The 27,311-nt window shown below is 45.5% G+C and overlaps 1 protein-coding gene across 2 annotated transcripts; it reads right to left on the bottom strand.

Moving 5' to 3' along the window:
• Positions 1 to 5,500: 5,500 nt before the first annotated feature.
• LOC131573710 (potassium voltage-gated channel subfamily A member 6-like) lies at positions 5,501 to 14,439 on the bottom strand. 2 transcript variants are annotated; one of them, XM_058827913.1, is made up of 2 exons: positions 13,002 to 14,439; positions 5,501 to 5,520 (listed from the first exon to the last, which is right to left on the bottom strand). In XM_058827913.1, exons 1-2 carry the CDS (start codon positions 14,386 to 14,388, stop codon positions 5,501 to 5,503), a joined length of 1,407 nt encoding a protein of 468 aa, XP_058683896.1. In that variant the 5' UTR covers positions 14,389 to 14,439. The 2 variants fall into 2 exon arrangements, with proteins under 2 accessions (XP_058683896.1, XP_058683895.1); XM_058827912.1 differs by lacking the exon at positions 5,501 to 5,520 and having other exon boundaries at positions 12,515 to 14,439.
• Between the last annotated feature and the right edge of the window lie 12,872 nt (positions 14,440 to 27,311).

Below are 27,311 nucleotides of genomic sequence, written 5' to 3'. Positions count from 1 at the left end.
GTTTTTCCTTCTGACCAATTATCAGTCATTTCTAAGAATTGACAGCAGTTCTGACCATTAAAAAGTGAATTCAACTTGTAAACACCCCCTAAGATGTACAGTCAGAGGTCTCTTACGCTCTTTGGTTTCCGGCTTCTGAGAAGGTAACAAGGCTCTGTGGTAGCCTCCTCCATTCCCCCCCCCCTTTCGGCCGAAGAAGGCCGCAGAGGACGAGAGGGAGGGGCGGGGGGGGAGGAAAGGAAAGCAGAACTGGCAGCCTGGTTTGGTTTTCAGTTTCTGCTGCTGGACTGAAACCTGACACCATGAACTTTTGCAGCTTTTCTAAAGCTTTTAATTCTTTTACTACCTGGATAAACGACCAGATTACTCATTTTTCTCAGAAAAGACAGAGAACGAGAGAGACAATCAACATAAAGAAGATAGGATAGAACTACCAGAAACAGTGAAGAAAAGAGTTAAGTTTTAAATAAGAGAGAGAGAATAGGGAGATGCTTACAGCTGAAATATCTTTCTGTTAAAGCTATGGAGATGGACAATAGTAGTTTAAAAAGACTCCTTTAATTCATGACTAGAGTATGGGAGGAATAGAGTGTTCAAAGTGTGGACTTTTGAGAAAAAGAGAGAGTGGTTGTGATACTGTGGGTTGCTGGAAATGAGTAGAGTGAAGATTTTGAAGCCTTGCGGGGGCAAGGGGAAAGCTGTTTTCCAGGAAGGCTCACAGAGACAGATGAAGAGGACTTCTGCCTTTGAATAACTCATCCTTGAAATGGCATCCCTAGACTCATGGCCCATACACACCTCGGAGTGATGTGAAATGGGAGGAGTGAACTCTAATGACAAATTTCTGGGCAGCTGGCATTAGAGAAATAGAAAACTATAACAAAAATAGTTTTCTTGTGAGAAACTCCATAAATTAGCAGAAAGAGACTTCTGTTTCTCTACAAAGACTGGTGAAAAGACTCTAGCAAGAATTGGGACTGGTTTTGACCACCAAAGTTCTAAAGTTTTTTTGTCTCTATGTTATCATGTGTACAAAGAAATGGACAAGTAGTGAGAGATAAAGGGGTTTTCTAGAAGTTTATTCTGGTGTTCTTGTAAGTTGTTAATAAACTGTCTTTATTCCTTTTAAGCCTGTTTTGCTCTTGTTCTAATCCATATCTCACAGCAAGAAATAAGTAATTTTTTTTAGTTACTGGTTTAAAACCACGACAGATGCAATTACAACAAGCAGAAATGCCAGGGCCAGAAGTACCAGTGGGTGGTTTTTCTACACAGTTTTCATGATTGGGGATGGAGGATGGAAAGGAAAGCTGCATCAGCCTCCAGAACCCCTCCCAGCTGCAGCTGGCTTGATCAATATGTATTCAGACATCTTCTATGGGGATGCTGATTAGTGGTTACTATGCAAGGACCTCCCAACTCATCTTCTCTGAAATACCCTTAGCTAAGTGTTAGTGGCAGCTCACTGATCTGCACAGGTTTGGTTTTTAAAGAGCCAAGAAAAAAAAAAGTAAGGGGGGAACTACAGTCCTCTGCAGATAGCACCTTTTCCTTCCATTCTCAATTCACCCAGAAGATTTCAGTAACAAGTTTTTTGTAGTTTTTTGGGGGTGAGTTTTTTTGGTGGTTTTTTGGGTTTTTGTTTTTGTGGGGTTTTTTTTGTTGTTGGTTTTGTTATTACATAATCTCAGAGTAAAAAGATCCTAAAAGCTGATCAGCTGAGTGGGAACAGGAGGAGTTCATAATTCAGAATGACATGTTCTAACAAGTCAGACAGCACTGGAAAAGCAACTTGGTCTCATAAAAAAAACCCACTTTCTCACCTGGGCAGGTGTTGCAGCTGCAGAAAAGAACAACTGGCTTGGCTCAGCAATAGCCAAAGCACTGGAACATCACTTCTGTCACTGGGAATATATGCTGTAATATCCATGAGGTTTGGGCTGTCATTGCATCTCTTCTGGAGCATTTGAGTATCACCTAACTGAATTCAAGGAAGTATTGGAGCTGACACTGGTAATGAACAGGAATAATCAATGCCTACCACTACATTGCTTAAAAAAAAAGTTTATTAAAAATAAACTCCCCTAAACCAAGGATAATCCCCTCCCTTACAAAACAAAAAAAAAAACCCCACAACCCCCTATTTCATTCCAGATCAAAGTTAGAAAACATAAACAAAATACTCCAAACAAAAAACAAAACCAAGAAAAACAGGGTAAAATTTTGTATTTTACCTTGTTTACGTGCATTTTCTTAAAAAAAAAAAAAAGGCAAAAAATATTTAGAATATTAAGGAAGGCATCTTACACATTACAAAATTTTCCAAACATGCCTTTTGTAAAGAGCACCAAAATGAACTGAAATGAAACTTCTCTCACAAATATTGCTGATTTTGAGGAAGAGGCACCTCTTAAGGGAAATATATCCAAGATTTATTTAGTTCACTGCTGAAAACTGTAGCAGATTGTCAAATACCAGACTAATGCAGCAGTGAATACTCTCCAAAACTTCAAATTTCCAAGGACAGACTACAAAGATCAATTGCTTTGTCATAAGCATGAAAGGCCTTAGTCTACAGCTCTCAAAGGAATGTGCCAGACAGTGCTATTTCTGACATGCTAAAATATGAGAATAATACAGAGCCTGAGAACTACATACTGCTAATGGTCCCTTCCAGCTTGGGCTATTCTAGAATTCTGTGAGAAAACTGAGATCAGAAAAAAATGCAACACTATGTTCATGGTTCAAATCAAACTCTTTGGCTTACTCTGTATTTCTTACAACTCCTTTCGAATGTGGCTTGTTGCCATAACTCAAATGATGCCAAGTGCTTGAAACAGGTTCTTAAGACATCTTAGGGCCATCAGATTTGTGTGCACCATCCTGCCAATACCACTGATAGAGCACAACTGGTGTCCACAATCACAGGCTTTTGTAATGTACAAGGATATTTATAACATTTCCATTGCTTAGCTTTGCTTTTTTTCTTCTTTGAATCACAGAATCAATTGGAAGGGGCCTACAAGGATCATTGAGTCCAGCTCCTGGCCCTGCACAAACACCCCAACAATCCCACACTGTGCCTGAGAGCGTTGTCCAAACACCCCTGGAGCTCTGGCAGCCTTGGGGCTGTGACCATTCCTGGGGAGCCTGTTCAGTGCCCCAGCACCCTCTGGGGGAAGAACCTTTTCCTGATATCCACACTAACCCTCCCCTGACAGCTCCAGATGCTCCCTATGTCCTGTCCCTGGTCACATAGAGCAGAGACCAGGGCCTGCCCCTCCTCCATGTGAGGAAGCTGCAGAGCTGCTGTGAACTCTGGCCTCTGTCTGCTCTTCTCCAGCTGAACAGACCAAGTGACATCAGCCATTTCTCATGTGGCTTCACCTCCAGGCCCTTCACCATCTTTCTACTCACAGGAGAAAAGCTAAAGAGCAGAACTGGTTGGCCAACATAGAGATGGAAATAGCAAGACAGTGGTTTCCTCACTGAAGTGAACAAAGAGCATCAACAAGCAGGAAAGCTCAGGGACAAAGTCTAAGGACAGCTGCTTCCTGGCACTTCTGTGACACAGAGCTGGCTGAATGGATTAAGCTCCCACCTCAGTCAATATGTTTTCTGCCTCCTGAGCTTAAGAGGATCTTCACCTCTGTAAGAGGAAATAATTTGAAAGAGGTAAGAGAGGAAATGTGAAGTTTCATTCTGTGTATGTCAGAACAGTGCATGCAACAGGAAATTATTCTGCTCATATCTTCAGTCCAGAGTGGCCACTGGGATCAACTGCTCTGACCTCCTACCCAACAATGCTGCTCCCCACAACTCCCTGACAGGAGGGTGTGGCCAGGTCGGGGTCAGCCTCTTCTCCAAGGGAACAAGGCACAGGACAACAGGAAAGGGCCTGAAATCACATCAGGGAAGGTTCATGTTGGATATTAGGAAAAAAAATTACTGAAAGAGCAGTTAAGCATTAGCATAGACTGCCCAAGGAAGTGCTGGAGTCACCAGACCTGGAACTATTCAAAGAATGAGTGGATATAGCACTTCATTATATGGTTTATTGGGCATTGTGATATTCCACTGAGGGCTGGACTTGATGATCTTGGAGGTATTTTCTGTCTTTCATGATTCTGTGAGCAGTAGTTCTTGAAGACCATGCATCACTGCTTATTTCTGCAACAAAGCATAGAATCACAGACTAGTTTGGGTTGAAAAGGATCTTAAAAATCACCTCATTCCAACCCTCCTGCCAGAGGGGCAGGAACACCTTCCACCAGAGCTGGTTGCTCAAATCAGATAATCCAACTGAGCTGCAGCAGAGCTGGTTCAAGGCTTTCCCCAACATTAGATGCAATGCACCATTCCAGTGATTCCAGGGAGCTCATGGGAGTGAGGAATGACCACAGATTCCAGGAAGGAGGAAGGTCAGCAAAGAGCTGGAGAGTTCTGGATTGGGAGAAAGGAGTCGACAAGGTGAGCAGCCATTTCAGGTTGAGGGGAATAGCAGTGAACAGAGTTTGGTGGGTTTTTTAAAGGGTGTGAATTTGCTCTCTGCCTCCAGACCAGCTCCTTGAGGGATATGGAATTCTCCTCACCATTCTACCCCACGTCTAGGACTTCCTTCTCCACAGTCCCACTGAGAAAAAAACCTCCCAAGACGCACAGTTCCTCTCCTAGCTCTCCCTTCTACCCACAAACTTCAAGTATTTGATAACAAAATCACCAGGATTTCATGTTTTGTAGTTAAACATGTGGTACGGCAAACAATCTGGAGACACAAGGAAAGTGGGAAGATTTTACAATTTTTCATATTTTTCTTTTCTTTTGGTTATTTTGCCCCCAGTACTTTCCTAACTACAGGTCTTGTCAGTCTTTTGCTGGCCTAGAAAAGTCAGGCTCTTCTATCTTCCACTGGCAAAGCACTTTGCATCCACCTGATCATTCTTGCTGTTCTCCTGTGCATCCTGCCTGACCAAATTTAGGTCACCAACAGTGAACACAGCATTCCAGATGAGGCCTTGCAGAGTTAACATTTCCCAGGTGTTACTGAATGTGCTTGTCCTGAGATTCTCCAAGACTTGCACGTCGATTTTTTATGACTGCGATATTCTGGTGGCTCAGTTACTGACACTGGCACTCTGGCTGAATGAAGGACAGGGAGCTGCTGCAGCCAGGCCAGAGCAGGGACACCAAGGCAATCAGAGGGATGGAGCAGCTCTGCTGGGAGGAAAGGCTGAGGGAACAATTGGGATTGTTCAGCCTGGGGAAGAGAAGGCTTTGGGGTGACCTCATTGTGGCCTTGCAGTGCCTGAAGGGAACGCACAGGAAAGATGGAGAGAGACTCTTGACAGGGGCCTGGAGTGACAGGACAAGGGGGAATGGCTTCACAGTGACAGAGAGCAGGGTTAGATTGGATACTGGGAAGAAATTGTTCCCTGTGAGGCTACTGAGGCCTTGGAATAGGTTTCCCAGAGAAGCTGTGGCTGCCCATCCCTGGAGATATTCAAGATGAGATGGATGGGGCTCTGAGCAATCAAGGTGTCCCTGTCCATGGCAGGGGGGTGGAATGAGATGGTCTTTAAGGTCTCTTCTAACCCTGGCCATTCCATGATTCCACCATTCCTTCAATTCACCCTCATCTGTCCCATCTCCAGTGGTATTTTCCATTACAGCAAACTGATGATTTTACACAAAGTTTTCTGTCCAGTTTCAGGGAAGGCAGGACTGAGATCAGAAGTTAGCAGGAAAACCCCATTTTTCCGGAACCTAGTACTCTCTGTAAATGGAGACTTTGTAACCAGCAGATGTAAAGCCAACCTACCAGGACTGTGATGGTTTTCACATTGCCCTAACAGCAAATAAAATGTAGGAGGCACAGAGGTTGTCTCCACATCTACTCTGCCACCCTTCTGTTCTTCTATTACTTAAGAATTGCAACTACATTTCTTCAACTTAAAAAACTCTCTCTCCTTGGGAGAAACATATCCAGGGCAAGGGGAAGCTAAGATGGAGTGTGGTCAGGAATCCAGAGCCAGCAAGTTCTCCATTCAGCATGAGGAATTTGGTGTCCATGAAAGCCCCAGGCCAGCCTGGCTCCTGCTCCAGCGAGGCAGGTGATTGGGGGTGTCAAGGACACAAAAATGCCAAGCACAGCACAGCAGACAGGCACTTGCCCTCACCTTATGGTGTGGCAGTGGCATATCTTCCCCAGAGCTCCAGAGCAGACAAAGAGACTGTGGTCCAATTCTGCTTTCGCCGGGGATAAATTTGGAGTCACTTCACTGACGTCAGTGGAGTTATTCCTGAATTGCACCAGTGTAAAAGAGGGCAGCATCTGCTTTCTGAAAATGGATGCCATCAAGCTAATTGAAAACAACAGATGCATCAAGAAGCAGCAAGAAGTAATGTTCCAGTTTTCTTGTAAAATACCATTTAATTTCCCTCCAGAGAATGTAGGAGAACAAACTGATATGTACTCTAAAAGCTAAACCTTTTGTTGGTGTAAAGTTGTACGCAACCTTTTAGGTGAATGGACCAATGTGCACCTACAACACCCTGAAGAGAGCCTAGTCATGTGCACTTACAGCCCTCTTCTTTGGGCCTGATTCTTCTCTCACCTCATTTAAATCAAGAGTCATACCATCCACAATCCTAAGGAGCAGAATAGAGGCCCCACATTTTGTCAAACAAGCAATGGCTAGATTTTGTAATTAAATCAATAAACTTGTCACTTATGCCACTTTTGGACAAAGGGTATTCCAAAATTTTACACCTCTGAATAAACATCTTTATATTAATTTAGTGAAAACTAAGCCAAAGAAGGACTTGCTGAATTTTCAATTATATTTTGTGTGAAGACAAAAGTTTCCCCTAATTCTTGTCTCCAATGAATAGTCAACACAGCTTCAGTATTTATGGTTACCACAGAAATTGATGAGCACTTTCCCTCCTGCAAATCCTATCTTTCCTTTCACTAAGAAGTCTTACACAGCAAAGCTCAATTGTTTTCTTGGGGCCCCTCTTATTAATTGGCACTACTGACAATCTGGATATTTCCAGTAGTGAGGGTTGATCAGTCAGTGTTGTAGGACCATAAAACCCACACTGAACTCAGCTATGAGTTTTCCAAAATGTAATGCCATGTTATGATATTCAAATGCCTTGTGCCAGCCAACAAGCCCCAGACTTCCCTGGAGCAAGGGAAAACTCACCCAAAGAGGCAAAAGGACATGGAATTAACATGAACTGATAGCATATGCTGCACTGTTAATTAGCACAGTCCTTGTCTGCTTTCCCCAAAAAGGTTTTTCTGGATTTATCTCCCTGGGTAGGGTCTTGTATTATGCAGGACTCCAGGCTGGACAAGAAGAGCGCCTTGAAACTGGCAGGCAGTTTCCTCAGCCACCGTCCTTGGTGGCAGCTAAGGACACCCAGCATCCCCTGGTTCCTTTCATCAGGGGATTAAGTCTTTTCATCCTGCCAACACCTGCTCCCCTCCTTATGCCTAAAGCAGGTGCCTGCAATTCAGGCTTTCTCCTGTGAACCTGCTGATAACACGGCTGCAAATGTCTTCAGAGGGGGATCTGTCTCCAGTGTAAGCTTCAAAGAGCAGGAACGAAGGGCTCAAGGCTGTGCTTTTGGTTACAGCAGCACAAACAACTATCTTGTGCTCACAGGGCTGCCATGGAGGGCAGTATCTTCCAATTCCCCATGAATCTGTCCACATCTTTCCACCACTGAGAAATAAATGCATAAAATGCTGCTGCTCTTAATTTCTGTCAATATAAATGTCAAGTTAAGCTTAGCTCTGCCGAGTTTGGTAGGACTTACTTGGACTTGAGTCAGATGAGAGCTTTTGGGAAAGCTGTGGTTGACTCCTGCTGCAATCTGCAGATGTTTCCCTGATGTAAGCAGGACCTCAAAAAAAGAGCAAAGAAAAAGAAGCAGTTGAACAAACAGTACATATGCTTGGATTTGATGAAGAAGATTGAAGTTGGAGCCTGATATAATCCAAGGTAGTTGTACTTAAAGGAGTTTTGCCAGCTTGAATTAGCAGATGGTGAGGATCTGGCTCATACTACATTTCTGTAGTTTATAATTATCTTTCTTTCTTCACCTAGAACCAAATTCTCCCTTTAGGCTGCAAATCTTAATTAGGAAATCCTTCCTCATTAATTTCATGAAACTCTTGGTCATTAATTTCCCAGAACAAAAAGAAACCTTACCTATTTCTGCTATAGCAGCAGATGCTGGAGCTGTTTGTTCCTTTGCTTTTAGGGTTGATGCTGATCTTTCCATCACCATATGGAAGACACTTCAGTTCTTACCCTGTTTCTTGCTGCTCTGAATCTTCTTTACACTCGTTCTTCTTTATCTCATAGGGAACCTTTGAGTGAGAGGACCCAGGGGAGAAGACCAAGTGCAGTCACCTTCACCCACACAGCTGCTGTAGCAGTAAATTTTTATCCACGAAAGCTGGATCAAAAGGCCCAAATCAAAAATTACTCAAAAATCCAAAATTCCAACATTTTCCTAGAAGGAACGGAACAGGAATTTAATCTTGGAGGTAAGAGCAGGAATCCACCAGCAAAACATCACAGAACGGGTCTTCACGCTTTTCATGCTTCCAGTCATTTGTGCAGATAAAAAAAATTGTGTCCTCAGTAAAATTCTTTCTTTCCTTCCTTCCCCACCTCCAAGGAGATGATTTTTGCCCTGTCCTGCTTTGGTGCAAATGCCATGGGAAAATTATCAGGAGAACCAACAATCACAAACCAGCCACAGGATCTGGAAGGAGCAATAGTCTCTTCCACTGTGAAACTATTTTCTAGTGAGATTACTGCAAGAGGAATTTCTGGGTCTTTAATGTAATGCTTTAGCTTGTATTCTTGTATTCCTTGTCACCAGGCACCCAGATGACTCTACATTCACAGGCTGGTTGCCCCTTGGTTTCCTGGCTGAGTGCTCAGATTGTCCTTCACACACTCTCCAGCTCTGTGTCTGCAAGGACACACAAATAAAATCTCTTCCCATCTCCAGGTTTGCACTCCCTTCTTTCAAAGGCTGGAGACTGCCCACCTGAAGTTGGACAGGGCAGTTGTACACGATACAAGGTGATGGGATCAGCTCCGATAGGCAAAGAAACATCTGTAAAGATAAGGTGCTGATATCTGAACACAAAATATCCATCGAGTGCTTTGGCTTGTAGCCACAGTCACAGCACAGAGAGAAACAGTCCGGGAGGTTGTTATGGAAACAAGTCCCTGGAGGTGCCTACTTGGCTTCACGGGGATGTGCTCTACCTTCAGAAGGAAACAGATTTGCATTTTGAGCAGCTGGGGGCAGTGCTAAGGGCTGAGAATTTGAAATAAGGTTTTTGAAAACATCTCTGTGATTCCGTGGCATGAGACCTCTGGTAGAGTCAATGGCACGGGTGCCACTGTGTCATTTCAGTCATGTGAAAAACCAAACAGAAGCCTCCTTAAAAAACGTCAAATTCCACAAGTTCTGTAACATGTGGCATTACTGATGACTCTGGGATTTCACTGCTTTTCAGAAGATGCTTAGAGAAGGATTTCTTCAGTATCATTCCCAAATGATTCCCGAGGTTACAGTTCCATGCTTCTGCTGGTGTTCTGTATTTCTCTTAGAGCCAACACAGAAAGCACAGGGAGAAAACACCACCCTTGCTTTACACATTTTCATGTGCACTTTCTTTACGGAACTGACAAATGTGGCTCACAAAACTGCACAGAGCTGCCTTGTTCACCACAGAATTCCTTTGCACCTCCCGTGCAATCTGCGGGCAGGAGATTCCAAAACCCACTAGAAACTCACTGCTGGATTCCACCTGGAAACTCACTTCTGGTTCGCACCCAAGGGCAGGACACCTCTTTCCAAGAGAATCTACGGCAGACACGCTGGGATTGTTTCATCAGTGATCTGCCTCACATCTTTTTTTCTTGCTGGAGTCTCGGTGCCCAGCTGTCTGTTGTGCTGGTTCTGGGCACAGAAAACCTGTTCAGGGCAGGGAGGGCTCCTGCCTGGCAGGGCCAACAGGGCCAGGCCCAGGGGGAGAAATGAGCACAGGAATTTTCTGACGTAGGCTCAGCATGTCTCATAACTCCTCCTGAACTTGTGTTCAACCTGAATTTTTTATATCTTACTTTGGGGGAACTTTTATCAGCTGATAGACTCAGGCATAAAATATCCCCAAACATGGGCATTCTGCTGGGAGAGGGCAGCAGCCTCAAAACATCCCTGTTAAATAGCAGCTTCTTTTACTAGTTTCTAGCTAGTTTCTAGCAAAACAAAATTTGAAGAAGAGTCCCTCTCTTGGCCTCACAGAAAAGATTTCATTAAGGTGACCTCGAAACACAACTAAGACACACCAAGAACTGGACAAGTTTTACACAAAATCAAGAGACATGCCACCATGCCCCTCAGTCCCACTTATTCACCCAGACAATTTACCCACCAGCTGATTACACACATCAAGGGATGCAGAATTAGTCCCCAAGTCTCAGACCTTCACAAACCTTTGCCTCAGTCCCATGAAGCAAAGAGAAATTAGGCTTTATTCAGGAAAACCCCTCTGAGCTATGAGCCCTCACTGTAACAAACTTGTTTCTCCCAGACTGAGACAAGTGGCATTTCCCTGCTGAGTTCAGAAAGAGAGAGCAGAGGTTTTAATATAGTAATTGTGTGCTGACCCAAAGAGAGATCCCTGCACACTAAACATAATTGAGAAGGCAACGTGGAGAAATGGAGTAGTCAGGATTTGCACAAACAACTTCTACAATATGAGCAGGGTCAGGAGGGAGAGAGGGCACAATAAAAGCACTCTAGGCATGGAGCCATATCTCAAGACAACTGAAAATAGGCAGGGTAATGAAGATGCAAACAGATCCCACCTCACAAACAGTTCTATAGCCAGTTTTGACTACATTAAAGGATGAGGCTCTGAGCAACCTGGTCTAGTGGAAGGTGTCCCTCTTTGGGAAGGGATGACCTTTAAGATCCCTTCCAACCCAGGTCATTTTCTGATTCTATGATATGCATTTAGCATTCTTAGTCTTATGGCTGAAAAGCACAATATATGTACAAAATCTATTCTCTGTATTTTTGCACCTTGGCTTTATGTCTGGTTTATGTATCACACATATCCCATGCAATATGTAGTACATTCCAATATGCATTTCATACAGTGTGATGCAAGGCATTAATGGCTGCCTTTGCTTTCATACACATGCAGATGTATGAATGCAGAATAAACACTCAGAATTAAAATAAGAAGGACTTTTCCTTGCAGGAAAATCTGCCAGTGGAATCTGAAAGCATCCATTTCCCTTTCTCACCTGCTGGCAGAGCTTGAAACATTTTTAAAGTTAGGTGTAAGGAAGAGCTGACTGAAACTAATGAAATTATCTGGGAAGCAATACATGTATTTGAAGACAGAAATCTCTGGTCCCTTGGCAAACCTGGCAGTGAGGGCCCAACTATGCATATTTTGCATGGCTGGCACAAATTGCTCTCATAAAACCAAGTGCAAAAACACTGCTGTCCCTCCTATCCATGAAATACCAGGAACTGGCTAGGCCAGCAATACAGCAAAAGCATCTCTTCAGGGCTTGCCGTTTCTCCCCTCATTCAAAGGGTCTGGAGGATGCTGCTGGCTTTGTGCAGACAGCTTAGGGAAGTTTGTATCCCTGCCAGTCTCAGTTTCAAATGTTGGCATGCTCACCCTGGGGCATTTTATGCCTGTGACTTGCTAAACCAGCGCGATCCTCACACAGCACAGGTGCAGAGCTGTCTGTGGTCAGGATTTTCCTGCCACATCAACAAAAAGCCAACATGCAAACTTCCCTCAGCTACACAAATGCTCAATTAAAAAAAGCAGCGGAGTCAACTGCTCTCACATGCCTGAATACAGAGCTGGGTGTCTGAAGCACAAAGCACATCTCATTAAACGCTATTGTGTGAAGATGAACTCTGCAGATAACAAATGAATTTACTCGAACACGCCTTGCATCAGAAGGCACTTACCACTATGAAGATTGAGTTGGTACTATAAAAGCCAATTAACATCAGGGCACTGGCATAAATAAGGCTGAGATAAGCTCAAAACACCCAGAGAATCTTCACCCAGCCTGTTGACTGCTTTAAGCTTGTTTTTGATGCATGATGTATGGTCACAAGTAGCAAAGAGCTTTTCGATTTATGCACCCTTTTTTTTTTTTTAAACACAAACCAGGAGGATCTTTTAGCATGCCAAGGGTTGAAAAGAAGGCAGGCATCTTCTTGCTGGCTTTCCCCTACAGCTGCAGAGCTCCCTGTGATCCTGGCTGCAGCGTTTCCATTATTCAAAGGCAATGGCATGGCAGGCAGGACTGATCCCACAGCCAAGGGCACTGCGCTGGCACAAGGACTGAAAGCACAGCTCGAGCCAGACGTTTGTAGCCCCTTTAACTGTTTAGGCTGCTGAATGCTTCTGCTGAAGTAGTGGCAAGGGCTTCTCTGCTAGTGGAGCAACAAGACTTGGTTTCGGAGCAAACGATGGACTAAAGCAGTCATCAAAAGCAGAGAGAGAAATGCACAAGGGAGTGGGGATGACAGCTAGCACTCCACAGAATAAAGCAAAAACATTTCTGGCTGCACACAGTAATGAGAAACAGCAAATCAGGCCAGAAGAGCCCATTATCGCAATCATTCTGTTTACGGTATCACAATTCACAGTCTGGCATGTAAATGCTGAATAGATCCAGCTGCTTGTAGGAAGACAAACTGTAAAAGCAGCTTGCAGCTCCGTGTCTGGACCCAGGACAACAAAACCCATCACACCTCTGTCAGCATTTTCTTCTCTTTATATCCCTGGTTATTGGGAGGAATGAAGTTGGAATATTTCACGGACTCCAGGTCTTCTGCTTCCAGGAATTCAGATTTGCTGAGGGTCTGATTACTGTCCCCCTTCTTGGGCTCAGAGAAGGGTGACTGTTGCTGGCCACAGGTGACATGGGTGTACTGGCACTGCTCTTCATGGTCAGTCTCTCGGTGGTAGAAGTAGTTGAAGTTGGACACAATGACAGGTACAGGCAGGGCAATTGTCAGCACACCAGCAATGGCACACAAGGAGCCCACAATCTTGCCACCAATGGTCATGGGATACATGTCCCCATAGCCTACGGTGGTCATGGACACCACCGCCCACCAGAACGCATCAGGGATACTTGTGAACAGTGAGTCAGGGTCATCAGTCTCTGCAAAGTAGACAGCACTGGAGAAGAGGATCACCCCAATGAAGAGGAAGAAGATGAGGAGGCCCAGCTCCCTCATGCTGGCCTGGAGAGTCTTCCCTAAGATCTGCAGCCCCTTGGAGTGCCTGGATAGCTTGAAGATCCTGAAGACTCTGACCAGGCGGATGACTCTGAGGATGGCCAGGGACATGGCTTGCTGCTGGCCCCCATTGTTGCTGCTGCTCCCAGGCTGCTGCTTTTGCTGCTGCTGCTGGGCCAGCTCGGTGCCCAGGGTGATGAAGTAGGGGATGATGGCCACGATGTCGATGATGTTCATGATGTTGCGGGAGAATTCGGGTTTGCTAGGGCAGGCAAAGAAGCGCACAAGGAGCTCGAAGGAGAACCAGATGATGCACAGGGTCTCGATGAGGAAGAAGGGGTCTGTGAAAAACGGGCCGGAGCCGGCGGCGGGACGCAGGGGTGGGGGGGTCCCGCTCGGCGGTGGCAGCGGCGGCAGGAGCAGCGCCTCATCCCCGAGCGGCGCAGCCTCCCCAAAGCCAGGCTGGGGGGCCTTGGGCTCCTGGCGGAACTCGGGCAGGGTCTCTAGGCAGAAGATGACGATGGAGATGAGGATGACCAGCACGGAGACGATGGCGATGGCCCGGGCTGGCCCGGAGCTCTCGGGGTACTCAAAGAGCAGCCAGACCTGGCGCTGAAAGTGGTGCTGGGGCAGGGGCTTCTCCTCCTCTTGGATGAAGCCCTCGTCCTCCCGGAAGGTCTCGATAGCCTCCTGGCCCAGCTGGTAGAAGCGGATCTCCTCTAGGAAGATGTCGAGGGGCACATGGACCGGCCGTCGCAGCCGCCCCCCGGACTGGTAATAGTAGAGGATGGCGTCGAAGCTGGGCCGGTTGCGGTCGAAGAAGTACTCATTGCGGAGCGGGTCGAAGTAGCGCACCCGGCGGCTGGGGTCGCCCAGCAGCGTGTCGGGGAAGATGGAGAGGGTCCGCAGCTGCGTCTCGAAGCGCAGCCCCGAGATGTTGATCACCAGGCGCTCGCTGCTGCAGCAGCTGCCGCCGGTCCGCTCCTCGCCCGGCGCCTCCGCCTCCGCCTCGCCGCCCGCCCGCGGGGCCGCCAGCGCCAGCGGCTCCTCCGCCCGCATCCCGCCCGCTCTGCCCTGCGCTGCCCTTCCTCGCCTGCCCTTCCCTGCCCCTCGGCCTCGCCCCGCTCGCCTTCAGCGCCCGCCGCCCGCCGCCATCCGCCTGTTGCGCCTCGGTGCGGCCGCGCTCGCCCGGCGGCTCCGCGGGGCTCCCGGAGCGGCTCCTCCTCCGGCCGCGGGGCTCGGGGCTCCGCGCTGCTCCTGCTGCTGCCGCTGCTGCCGCGCCCGGCTCCGCGCTGCGCTCCCCGCGCACACACAGAGGCACACAGACACAGAGACACGCGACAGAGAGAGCGGGAGAGGGAGCTGTACGAGCACACAAGCACAGTGTCACACACGGGGAGAGGGACACACGCAAGCACCCGCACGGAGACAGAGAGACACAGACACGCACGCCGCGGCAGCGCTGACACGCTCAGCTCCAGACGGATGCGCGCACCCGCCGACGGGGGATGCTCGCCCCACCTCTCCCCCAGGCGCGCAGGACGCAGCAGCCCCAGCCCAAGGGCGCCGACTTTTGGGGGAAGACCCCCGAGGGGAAGGCGCTGGCGGATCAGCTCTCCGGTCAGGAGCTTCGCAACAGCTGGTCTGAAGGGCGGCACCGCCGCCGCCCTTCTTTAGCCCACCTCTCCGCCCTGGAATCCTGCCCTGTCCCTTCAGGCAAACCCCTGCTGGGGGCTGTCCAACACCGCCGGCTCCGGGCAGGGCTCAGAGCTCAGCCGTGGGATCGGGCTGACCCCGGTGTTGTTCCCGTCCCCGCCGCAGGCTGGAGTTGACCTTGAGCCAGTCAGTCCATGCCTGTGGCTCGCGGATCTCCATTTATAAATGTCACTGCCATGATGCAAGCACGACGGTGGCATTGGACCATCCGCAGATGGAGACAACCTGTCGCGGTAAACAGTACAACCTGTTTGAAGGGGAAAGACACAGGTAAATGCAGTTTCTCTCCTTTCTCTCCTCATTTGGGGCGGATTGAGTTTGCCTCTTTTCCCACATACCAAACACGTGAGCTTGCTCTTTTTTTTTTTTTTTTTTTTTTTTTTTGTCCACCACCACACAGTCAGCACTAAGTCTTCCCAAAATCAGAATCTGCATTTCACAAGCAAATAGACTACCACCTCTTTTGGCTTTTAGAAACCTGTGGCTTGCTCCGTCCCTGTCAAGCTCGGCATTTGAAAGCTCAGAGAAACTCACGGCACTGTACTTTCTCCTGAAACAACCCGAAAATGGGGCTAACAGGTGACTCTGCTTCCATCCTTCCCAGGCAAAAGTCTGTCTCTCCCTTGAAAACCCTTTGTCGGTTCTAAATGTTATTAACCAAGCTTTTATCATCGCAGCATCTGATGCCTTTGCTGGCTGCAAGCCATGTGCTTAGCCTACACCATTTCTTAGCAGCATGGATCTAGAGGAAAACATTCCCCTTATTACCCGTCCCTCCTAACTAGCTGGCAATTCCTGGTTCAGGCTCTGGACATTTTGACCAGCTGACTGTGCCTGCTTTCTTTGGCTCTGTTCTCAGGAAGGAGGTGAATATGATTTAAATGTCACTTAATCCCCTTTCCCTTCTACTCATTAGCATTGAAGACGGCTGTTGCAAAAGAAAGCATATTTTTTTTTCATTTATGGGGAGACGGCTGTCACACGAGGAAGCATATTTTTGTTTCATATTATACATAATTGGGGTATGGCAGCCAGATGAAAAAGACTTCGCTGGAGAATATACCTATTATTAAAAAAAAAAAAAAAAAAGCGATGTTTGCCTTTGTAATACTAAAATGCTTCTTGTGGAAATTTCTTTTTCAATTATTACAATGAATTATTCATTCCCGGGATGATTCGAATCATAATTATGATTTATTCATTCGCAGAGTTAACTGTTTAGAAGTCCTTTCAAAACAGCTTTTGGGAGGGATGGGAAAGCTCCCAAGGTTTCTAAGAAGACACACAGGGCACGTCTACATGACAGAGCTCAGCCTGTGCTGGTTTTGAAGGAGCAAGCTTCAGTCAACAGAGCAAAGAGAGCATGCAGCTCCAGCACGGCTTGCAGGACCATTTTCCAGCCCACACAGGCATTCCATACTGCACAGCTCTGGGCTTCCCGTTACCTGGGCGAGCAGTGCTGCAGACAGCCGAGGTGCTCCCTCCCTGCATCCCATCCCTTCCCACCCCCCTGCCACAGCCCAGCTCCGAGCAGGCGCTCAGGCTGCTCTGCACCGCCTGGGCTGGCTCCTGACAGCCCTTCAGAAGCCTCTGTCCTTCCTTTGATGCACTCATGGATCCCCTCAGGCTCGGTATTAAAGCCAGAAGCCCTTGCGGTGCGCAGCACAACTCTTTTCAGCGCGCAGCCTGCAGCGCGGTGCCTGTGCAGCCACACCCCGCACTTCTATATTAAGAGGCAATGCCAGCTGCCACAATTCAGCCTTCGTGCAGATCCTGCTGGGCCAGGAGCTCCTGATGGCACACAGTTTGCAGAGCTGGAGGCAAGGGAGATCCAGAGATGACAGGAGGGACGAGAACAGTGTTCCCAAAAGCCACACTGATGCACCCTAACACTCCCTAGAGAGAGATTTGGGTGCTGGCTCTGAAACCAACACCACGAGGCCAGTGCCACCTCAGGGTGCCACTAAGCTCCTCTTTGAGGCAGTGGCTGTGATCACATCTCCAAGCTCAGGTCTTGCACCTCACTGTGGTTCAAGAGTTTATGATGACAACATCCTCCTGCAGGCTGTATTAGTCATTAATGCCAAGGTGCACAAAAATCCCTTTGGAATTCATGGGGAAAATCATTCTGACTAGCACAGGACACCCAGTTCTGGGATCTCATCCTGCTGCAAAAACTGGAGGGACATTGTCTTTCCAGGCTTGGTCTGTGCAGGCACTGTCAATCTGCAGCACAGGAGTTCAGTTTCAACCATTCCCTTGGATGCACCTCCAAACGTGGCTCAGCATTTTGGGTAACATTTTGTGTAATTTTGGATTTCCTTTAGCTCCCTTTTGCAGGATTTGATGTGATCAGTGCTGCAGCTGCCAAAAAGTTGTGTCCATGTAGCATTTTCTCAGGAAAGCCAAACTCGGAGACCCTTGCTCCAAAACTAAGGTATCCCAAGTGGCAATCCAGGTTTGAGGCTAGGGCATGCAAAACTTCTTAACCACTTTCTTGTCTTCCTGCATTTCCCAGTTACCCTATCATCTCCTGAATTTTCCAATTCCCTCCTCCACAGCTCCTGTGCTACCTCTATCTTCTGCTTTCCACATTCAGGTACTTTTCCCAATTATGTAGCTTCTCATGCCTATAACCCTACTACAGTTTCTTCACTTGCTTGCAGCCCAGTAGCAAAATATTTTTCATATCCCTTTTCTGAAACTGCTTTTGGGGCTGAAGGCTGCCCAGTAAGTGCTGGGGATGCTGGCTGACCACTGGGACTTCAGCAGAACAGCTTGACATTCTTTGCTCATGTGACATTGGTAACACTCACCTCATCAAATGAAGAAACAAGAAGAATACCTTCCATACCTGCTGTATATTTTGGTGATCAGTGCACCTCTAAAATCATCCAGCAACACCTTAATGTGCAGCCTGGGAGGCACAACAGAACCTCCCACGGGCTGGAAGCCCTGGGGTAGGATTCATTTCCCAGGAGCCAAAATATTCCACACATCAAACAAATCCCCACTGTCTAAAAAGAGCAATGGACAGGGAAAAAAAAATGCAATAGCTGGCAGAGCATCCCCATTTGAAATGGTAATTTACACTTATGCACAGTACCAATTACAGCCAACTTCATACTTCCCTTCTTACTCAGAGCCGTAAATCTATAAATGAGAGTGCTGAACAGGGGAGGGAAGCAGAATTAGCTTGAGCCCTGGAGCTGTTAGGCATACCACTCGGAAACAGGAGCTCTCCTGGTTTGTTCTCTCACCAGAAAGCAGGAGAAACATGAAGGATATTTATTAACATACTTCCAGGCATCAGAGAATCAACTGCTGTGCCATCAAATGTTTATGGTCAGATCCCTGAGTGCCTTCAGCCTCTTTATTCTAGTCCAAGTGAAGTCCTGGGTTTGCAACATTGCTCTGCATCTCAAAGAATGCCAGACTCACTTAGGATAGGAAAGAGCAGCGATTTCACTGCATATGGGCAATGAAACCTTGGCTATACTATTTGTTTTACACTCCAAGAGGGAAGAAAATGCAAAAAGAATTCTCAATTTGTATAACTGCAGATCTCAAAGTACCAGACCACAGCAAGGTGATGAGGGTTGGGGTGTCTGGATTAAAAAGTCCCAGTTTTCTCAAAACAGAAGTAACCCTGAATATTCCCTGATGGAAAATCATCTATCCCTGTCCTAGAATCATAGAATGGCCAGGGTTGGAAGGGATCTTAAAGATCATCCTATTCCAAACCCCTCCCATGGGCAGAGGGGACATCTTCCCCTCGCCCAGGCTGCTCAGAGCCCCACGCAGCCAGGCCTTGAGCACTCTCTGTCTCAGCCTTTGAAAAGGGTGCTTGTGCCATTGCTGACTGAAGGAGGAAGAATTGCATTTCCATGAAGTGAAGGTGACAGTCCCATTCCCTGGATCATCCTGGACCGTTCCTGGAACACTGTCCTTTCTGTGTGTTGAATGAGGACAGGCTCTTGTACTGGCAAAAACATATAATGGTATAACTGAAGATTTTGTCACAATACTGGGATAAATGGAGGACAGGAAGATGAAACAGGTTGCAGCAGAAACTTTCACACAAACATTTCTTAGCTTTCAAGTACTTCCGTCGACCTAAATTGCCTTTAATACTGTGTTTGTCTTGGGTTTTCCCCCAAAATCCTATCTACAGATGAGTAACTTTTAAACCTTTATTTTTAAATCCCTTAAGTATTTCCCATGTAAATACGTTGGGTGTTTTTTCAGATGCCCCTTCCCAGAAAGACACTGGGAACATCCTGCCCTTCTGCCTGCCAACAGTCCCAGCCACAAAGGGGAGGGAAAGGGTTTGGCCTTCCTGTAAATTCGAATTGCCCTTCACAGGGATTTCTGTTCACCCCTGGAATGGAAGTGATGAGACTTCCAGAGGTCATCTGGCTAAAAAAGTGTCATGTCCCCACCTGTGAGGACACAGCTGGGTAGCACTGTGTTCTTTCTCTCACCTCAGGCTGCCTCTCCCTTCATCCCATTCTTCGACTTCTGTGGCCTCCCACTTCCCAGCATCCTGCCTGCAGGCATGGAAATCCCTGGAGACACAGCTCTCAGCCTGCCACCTGTTATCCCATCCCTCCCTGCCAGGAGCAGCAGGTCTTGGCCAGCCAGAACAGTCCCTCCCACTGATATGGGAACAACTGGTCTTTCCAGAGCAAAGAAATCCTCAGAGATTTCCATAGTAAAGCTCTGACAAGTCTCTGAAGAAATGCATGTTAAAAAAATGCATTGAGCAAATTTCTTCAAGGGTGGCAGAAAGCACCACAACGTCAGAATAGCCTCCCTGCCAAATTTTCTGGCTCTGCTCAAAAAGTAGGAGAGCTTTGTAGCAAAATGAGTATAATAACTTCTGACAGGCAGAGCAAAAGATTTTCCACCAACTTTGTTTCAGAGACATCCAAATCCTTTTTTTTCCCCCCTGGTTTGTTTTAGCAGAGGCTTTCCAAATAAAAACAAACAAGAAAATTAGCTCAGAGGTAGACAAGCAACATGAAAAAAATCTCATTCAAGCAGTCTTAAGATCAACAAGAAACCTTCCAGCTAGGGCCGAGAAGGCTTTACCAGACTCCTCAAATATAATATTGAACTTAGTATTTTGGGATTATTATTACTGAATATAAATCAAATAGACACCAAATCCAATTAAAGCTCAACCTGATGTACGAAGCTCAGTATCAGACTAAATCCATTCACACAAACTTCCCACCTTCTTGGCTATAAAGGCTATAATAACTTCCCCTCTTCTTGACCACTGGAACATGAAGTCAGTCTTCAAATAGACAGCAATAAAAACCAGATGTAAGATCAGCTCTGTAACAAAAGTCATCTCTTCCCCTCCACAAAAATTGATGAAAAGCAATGGGACATTGAAGAAAAGCTGAATAAAAACCATAAGAGTCACAGATAAGATGAGGATAAAAAATACCTGACAGAAATCACCCATGCAAGAATCATCTGTGTCTGGTCCTGGACTTACTGGAAACCACTGGAGAGCAACAATTTCTGATTCTTTCAGTCTGAATCAGATTTCAGGGCAAGAGGAACTGGCTCCATAAATAAACAGGCAAAAAAAATGAAAGCTAATACATAAATGACCCCATTGCTCAGTGAGGTAGGGAAGGTAGAGAAAAAGGACAAGAAAAATCTGAGGCGCTCACTGCTTTTTGGGGTTTCTTTCTTCAGTTTTCCCTGCAATGTTGCCTCCCTTATTTTATCAGGAATACACTGGGGTCTCATCCTTAAATGTCCATTATCTAGGAAACAAAAGCCACTGCACTTCCTTGGCTACGTCCTGTGCTACAACTTAGTGGAATCTGAACAATGTGTTAAACTGCAATGGAAGAGAGCTATACTGCAAATTTTTATGAGACCTCTAATTTTAAGCTTTTTTGAGATTTGGAGCTTGGCAGAGTCACAGTTTTAAGCACTAGATGCATTTTAAAGCCTTCTGTGTTAATCTTGAAAGCAGATCTGGGAGAACTTTGCTGTAAAACCTCTTTGAGAGCAAGGATTTCCAAGGAAAGGGTTTTCTCCAAGCTCCAGCTGCTGCTTGCAGAACATAATCTACAGCACCAATATAAAATTATCACTGGGATCTGATCAACCTGAGGCATGCAGGAAAGGCTCCTCAAAAGGGGAAGAAAGTTTCAGGATCACCAGGAGCCAAGGAAAAAAGCGCTCTGTCCTAGTGCCGGTGTCAAACTATGGACGTGTAGCTGGCACCTAACACCAGATTAAACCAAGGATCTGAGCTCTATGCACAGCCCAAAGCAGTGAATCACACTCTTTCCATGACATCTCTCCTATTAGATCTGTCTTATCCACTTATATCCAAGAGTTTCCTAATAGCTGCCAAACCAGGCCTCAGCCCTTGGGAGGAGGAACAGCAGCAGCACCACCACTTTGGTTTTTTGTTTTGTTTTGTTTGTTTTGGTTTTTTTGTTTGCTTTTGTTTTTGCTTTTTTTAAAATCCACCCTGAACAGGCACAGTCTGCCTGTAAAACAAATCTTCCTAAACCACCCTTTGGAGTTTAACAAGAAATCCATAAAATTAACTTTTTATAGCATTACCAGGTCAAGGCTTACTGTGAAGATGTCAGCACCCAATGGACCATGACTGTAAGGAATAAATATTACACAATCTTGGACTCGGGAGAAGCCTTTTATAGTAACTTAGGTACTGTTGGAGGGACAAGCATGGGAACAGTTTTCCTCAGCTGGTGGAATCCCTCTGACCTCTTTTGGGATCACTGGGAGGGAGCTTGGGATGTCAGTGGAGCCAGGCTCTCACACTGCTGAGGGCTTTTCTGATGAACACTTCTGTAAAATGCTGTTCCAGCACAAGGGTCAAACAAAATTCCTTAATTATGATGTTGATGCTCACTTTAGAAAGAAAGGAGTGGGAACGTCTCCCTCAGCCTCAGTTCTCTTTCCCAAGACTGACAAAATTTTAACTTTTTACTCTAATAACCAGTACTATAAAAGCCTTTTTCCTCTCAAAATATCTCGAACATCTCTTTAATAACAATGTAATGAAGAGGATGTGGTTGAATAATGCAATTCTTTTGCCCCGGTTCTAATATTTTTTTTTATAGTGCTCATCTAATTCACTAAAAGGAATTAATATTTTATTGCTTTCTATGAAAAATGCATAATGCCTTTCCCATAGCAAGGTTTCAAACTCCAGTTGCTTCAGTTCAGACTGGAATTCTGTTCTGATTTTGCTCTCACTGAAGTCAATAATCCTCTGTGGGAGAATACCTAAATTATTTGTTAAAAGATGAAGAGGAGCCTTAAATTTCTCATGGAAGCTGTTTTTGCATGTCAGCCATAAAGCTACTATCATGTAGCTGTTCCACAGCCCTGAAAACCCAGAAATTTCAGTTCCTGTTTGTACACATCATCATATACTAACCCTTTTTAGAACTCTGCTTTGAGTAGCCCTGGATTTTTAGGGAAAGCTTTCTTTACAACATATATCATCTCCTAACCTTTTCCTGTTACATATCTCTGCATGTGTGAGGCCAGTCAAACCCTTGGAACCAAGATATTTGCAAACAAGGCTTTATCAGACTGTCAATTAAGCAAATATAACTGAGCTGACAGATCTGTGGAATCAAAACTATTGCGAGCATCTTGGTGTTGGAGGAAAAACCTGAGCTGAATTTAGGAAGTGCTTAAGCATCCCTAAAGCAGCCAGATTCACTGCCAGACAACTAAAAATAAATTAAGTATTCTGGACTTTTAAAAAGCAAACAGAACCCCTCTTATTTCCCAGTAGGTTCTCAGGAGCAGCTTCTCTAGGATTTTTCCCAAGGGAGCCATTTCACCTAAGGACAGTGAACCCAATCCTGCAGTTTTTTACCCCACTGAGAAGTGCTCTTTCAACAATTTAAGCATAACTAGCAGCTACCTTGAAGAATGGATTGACTAAATGATCAGGAAGTGTGGATTTCTGAACTTCAGATCATTTGTGGAGACATTGCTATTAATATTTGAAAATAATAATTTAAAAAATCCCCATAGATCAGCTCAGGACAGAAATAGCATTAACTGCACTTCATTTTGTGAGGCATTCTGAGCTGTCATCAGAGCCAGCTATTGGAATGGAGCCTTAAAGATCACATCTATTTTTGTAAGCCCAAAATGACCAATAATTCTGCAAATGCTGAGATTATTCCAATAATTCTGGAAATGCTGAGCTCTTTGCAGCACCTGATGCACTGTGGAGACATTGCAGCCAAATAAAACACTCCCTGTGTGCTCCCAATAAACGTACAAGGGAAGTTACGCAAGAAAAATGTTTGCCAAGCCAGGCTCTTGCACAAATTTCTTTCTCTGCAATCAATCAGTGCTCTCTCCCAAACACATCCCCCAGGAACACTGGAAGAATCAGGCTGGTTTCCATGCCAGTGGGCCCTTTCGGCAGATGTTTCTGCAAAGGTAATGCAAGAGCACGTTCTGAAAAAGGAACTCCAGCCTCCGTGTAGAGGCAACGCTGACCTGAGAGTCATTCCTCTGCCTGTATTTTTGGAAGGACATCAGTGCTACTGAAAACCCACTTAATGGATTTGCTTCCAGCATTCCTTCAATTACATGTAAGCCTATCCAGCTTGCAGTGACAGATTCAGAGGTTTCTGTGGCCATGCTTCTCCTGCTCTGAGGACATGTCACAGCTGCTGTTTATCTCTGAATTATGGGGAGATTGCAGCTGGATCCAGCTGTGACAACAAAGCAACATCAAGTTGCTCAGCCCTCCAGCACCTGAAGGATGCCCACAAAAAAGATGTGGAGAGACTTTTTACAAGGAGATGTACAGGACAAAGCGGAATTGATTTAAACAGAGAAGGTTTGGATTGGGTATTAGGAAGAAATTCTTCTCTGTGAGGGTGGTGAAGCCCTGGCACAGGTTGCCCAGAGAAGCTGTGGATGCCACATCCCTGGAAGTGTTCCAGGCCAGGTTGGATGGGGCTCTGAGCAACCTGGGATAGTGGAAGGTGTCCCTGCCCATGGCATGGGGTGGAACTGGATGATCTGTAAGATCCTTTTCCAACCCAAACCATTCTGTGATTCTATGTCCACTCCTGCCTCATGTCAGATGAATTCACCTGGCCTCTGACTGCCAAGGAATGATAACCTAAACCAACACCATGTGCCTGTCTTCCACTTTTTATCTGTTCACTGTACCAGAAATACACCTGTGGAAATTCTAAGTGTTTGTCATTAAGGGTTTGGTTCCTTATCTATGCATTTCCTTCTTCCCCCATTTTCCCTCCCTGCTTCTAAGGAGAAAGAAGATTCAACAGTGGTTGTTTATAAAAACCATAAGACTGAGCAACAGCCTCCTGTGTCTTTCTGCTTTGCCCTTTCCCAGTGCCTGGCTTCCAAGGATGCTGCTGAGGGGAACAGACAGAAAGGTGGCTGCTGTTCATCCCCACCTGGCAGCTGCTCCTGAAGTTTTCTCTGAGCAGAGAGGCAAGGATCACTCCCTCTATTCATCCTAGAGAACGAGAAATAAAAGGCTTTCTTCACATTAAATCTCAGCTGATGATAATGCCTAATAATATGCATTTTCCATCAGAGAATTGTCCTGACAGAAGATTCTCAGACAGCCTTGGTTAAAGTGTAATTCCCAAATCTTTGCAAGTAAAAAAGGACTACCATCCTCATTGTTCAAAAGGAGGTTTGTGTGATACCCAATTTCTAATTCGCAGATAGACAAGTGAAAGAGCATCCAGTAAACAATCACTGTTTCTGAGCCCAAAGTGTTATTGATTATCCCTGGGTAACCATGCAGACATTTGCTGGCAGTCATCAGGATCTCATCAGGGTAATTGAGGTCCAAGGGACCCACAGGACACTGTGGATGACTTCTCGCTTCCAGTATGGCAAATGTATGCAGAATTTTGTCCTGGATCAGAAGAGAAAATGAATGGACAAGGACCTTCTAACAGACACAGGTTTAAATTTAAAATATAAACTTGATAGTTATTTGAGCTACAGAGCTGCTCCTTTGAAGGGTATTAAAACAGGCAGAATTTGTGTCAAGAGAAAAAAAAACCCTAAATACTTCTGAGGGACAGAATTTGTGTGCTCCATAATCTTCTCAGTGGGTGGACTGCGCATAAAGTCAGAGGCATAGACTGACATTGCAATTCAGATAATTGGGTGAGGAATGAAAAATTATCATCACAAAATGGATTTCTCTCTGCTATTCCCAAGTGATTGCCATTACTTGCATGAAGGAATTCCATAATGAGTTCTAAGCACTACACAATGCCAAATCATCTCATATTAATTTCTTAGGAAGCAAACCAATATCTCCACCTCCTTTTTTTCCTTCTGTGCATATTACAGAGGCACTACACTTGATCTCAAGTTTAAAATCTTACCTCAGACTCAAAGAATGCTGCTTCCAGAGAAACTTGAATTTATGTGTGAGCTCGTTTTTCTATTTCCAGAAGAAACTGCTATGTTTGTGTGGTTTTGGTACAGCTTGGAAAGAGGAAGTTAATTTTCCAAACTAGTAAAGATCACACTCCCTGAGGTGCCTGACTATGGACATATGGACATGGAAGTTAATGCACTTCTGAATCATTAATCCACTTTTCAAAGGAACAAGGTGCACAAATCTTTCGCAACTAACTGACATGAGAAGGAAACATTCTGCCCAATACAAAGATCTTCTAATTGCATCACAAAGGAGGTAAAACACTTCACCAGCAAAGTGACAGGAGGTGAATGCCTCAGACTTCATGTAAAACAAAAGGTGCATTGAGCCTGAACGGTTCAGATGAAAGAATCCTTTCATTCCAGGGTAGTTTGGGCACAAATTAAGTGGGTAGGTTCTTTCTCAGAACAGAATCCTTTTCTTTCTCTGTCACATTCAGTGCGGAAAGTTTGGTGTCTGCAAGTCCCAACTTTTTAAGGGTCTCCTTGAACAGAATGATTACAAGTTTCAGTAGTGCCTTCCACCCAAACTTCTTGACTCACCTTTAGAATTTTTGGCAAATTCAAGTTTACTCTGCCCAGATATGTGGGTAGTTATTAAAGCCAAGTAAGTGTAGACTTTGTACAAATCTTTAGGTTTATTTGGGCATGTTTGCATGCATGTTTGGCTGCAGGGCTATGCTTATTTACAGAATTTTCCCCTGTCTGAAGAAATACAGACATTGAATGTCCTTGTAAATTCATACATGACAATGTTATTGAATCTTTTAGGGGAGTTTTTGCATGATGCATCTGAAAATGCACCTTTAAAAACTGTTGTATTACTTTTTTTTTCCCCCTCATGGATATCTTTCCTGCTTTAGTGGTTTCAGATACTAGAGAAAAAATGGCCAATGCACAGGAAGAAAGGAAAGGGGCTTGCCTTCAAGCAAACAGTTCAGAGGCACCGCAGAATAACATGAATTTAACATCTGCTTTTCGCTGTGAAGTTTCAAATATTTATTTCAAGAGAAATTAGGACTGGTTCGCTCCAGAGACCAAGGTAAATTTGTTCTATAATTTACTCACAGAGAACATTTCAGTGAGATTTAAATCAAGGCTTTAGAAGATGAGCAGCTTTATTTTTGGTGCAGGGATGCTCAGCACCCTCCATTAATTAGGGGTTTTCTCCAGACAAACTACAAAACCCTAAATCTTTCTCTAAAAAGGGTATGGCTTTGGAACAGGCCAACCTTAGTGATGGGCCCTGTTTTGTAGATGGGGAAGAGGCACAAGCTGAGTGCCCAAGGACACAAAACCCCTTAGTGGCAGGGCTGAGGTTATTTTGGAATTATCTCTGCTCAGTCCAGTGCTTTAATAGGCCCATATCGAGGTGTGGCAGTGTGGCATCCCTCTCGTGTCACACAGAGCACATCTCAGCTGGTTATTACAGATACAGAAAGAGGTTTGTATCTTCAAAGTAGACTTGTTTCAGAGGAAAACTTATCCCAAAAATGCATATCACTGGTCAACTCTACTCTTTCCCCACGCCAAGTGTCCCATTCTCTTCCTGAAGATCCCCAACCTGCATCTGGTTGTCAGGAAGGGAGAATGACAAACAATTACAAACCTACAAAAAATCACTGTCATCGGTTAATGAAAACAGGGCGAGTGGAGAAATGAGATATTAGACACAAGGTCCTGCCTTCAGGGGAAGATGCAAGGCTTTTCCCATATCACAGAGGACTCCTGCTCAGCATCAGGCAGAAGCAACTCACCAGCAGTGAGCAGAGCAAGTGCTGAAC

Source organism: Poecile atricapillus, chromosome Z (assembly GCF_030490865.1).
Source record: "Poecile atricapillus isolate bPoeAtr1 chromosome Z, bPoeAtr1.hap1, whole genome shotgun sequence".
Taxonomy (NCBI): Eukaryota; Metazoa; Chordata; class Aves; order Passeriformes; family Paridae; genus Poecile; species Poecile atricapillus.
The sequence above is the reverse complement of the archived record's forward strand: the minus strand, read 5'-3'. Positions and strand labels throughout refer to the sequence as shown.

Excerpts from the sequence above, each read along its gene's own strand:
- LOC131573710 (XM_058827912.1), bottom strand. The coding sequence starts at position 14,388 with ATGCGGGCGGAGGAGCCGCTGGCGCTGGCGGCCCCGCGGGCGGGCGGC.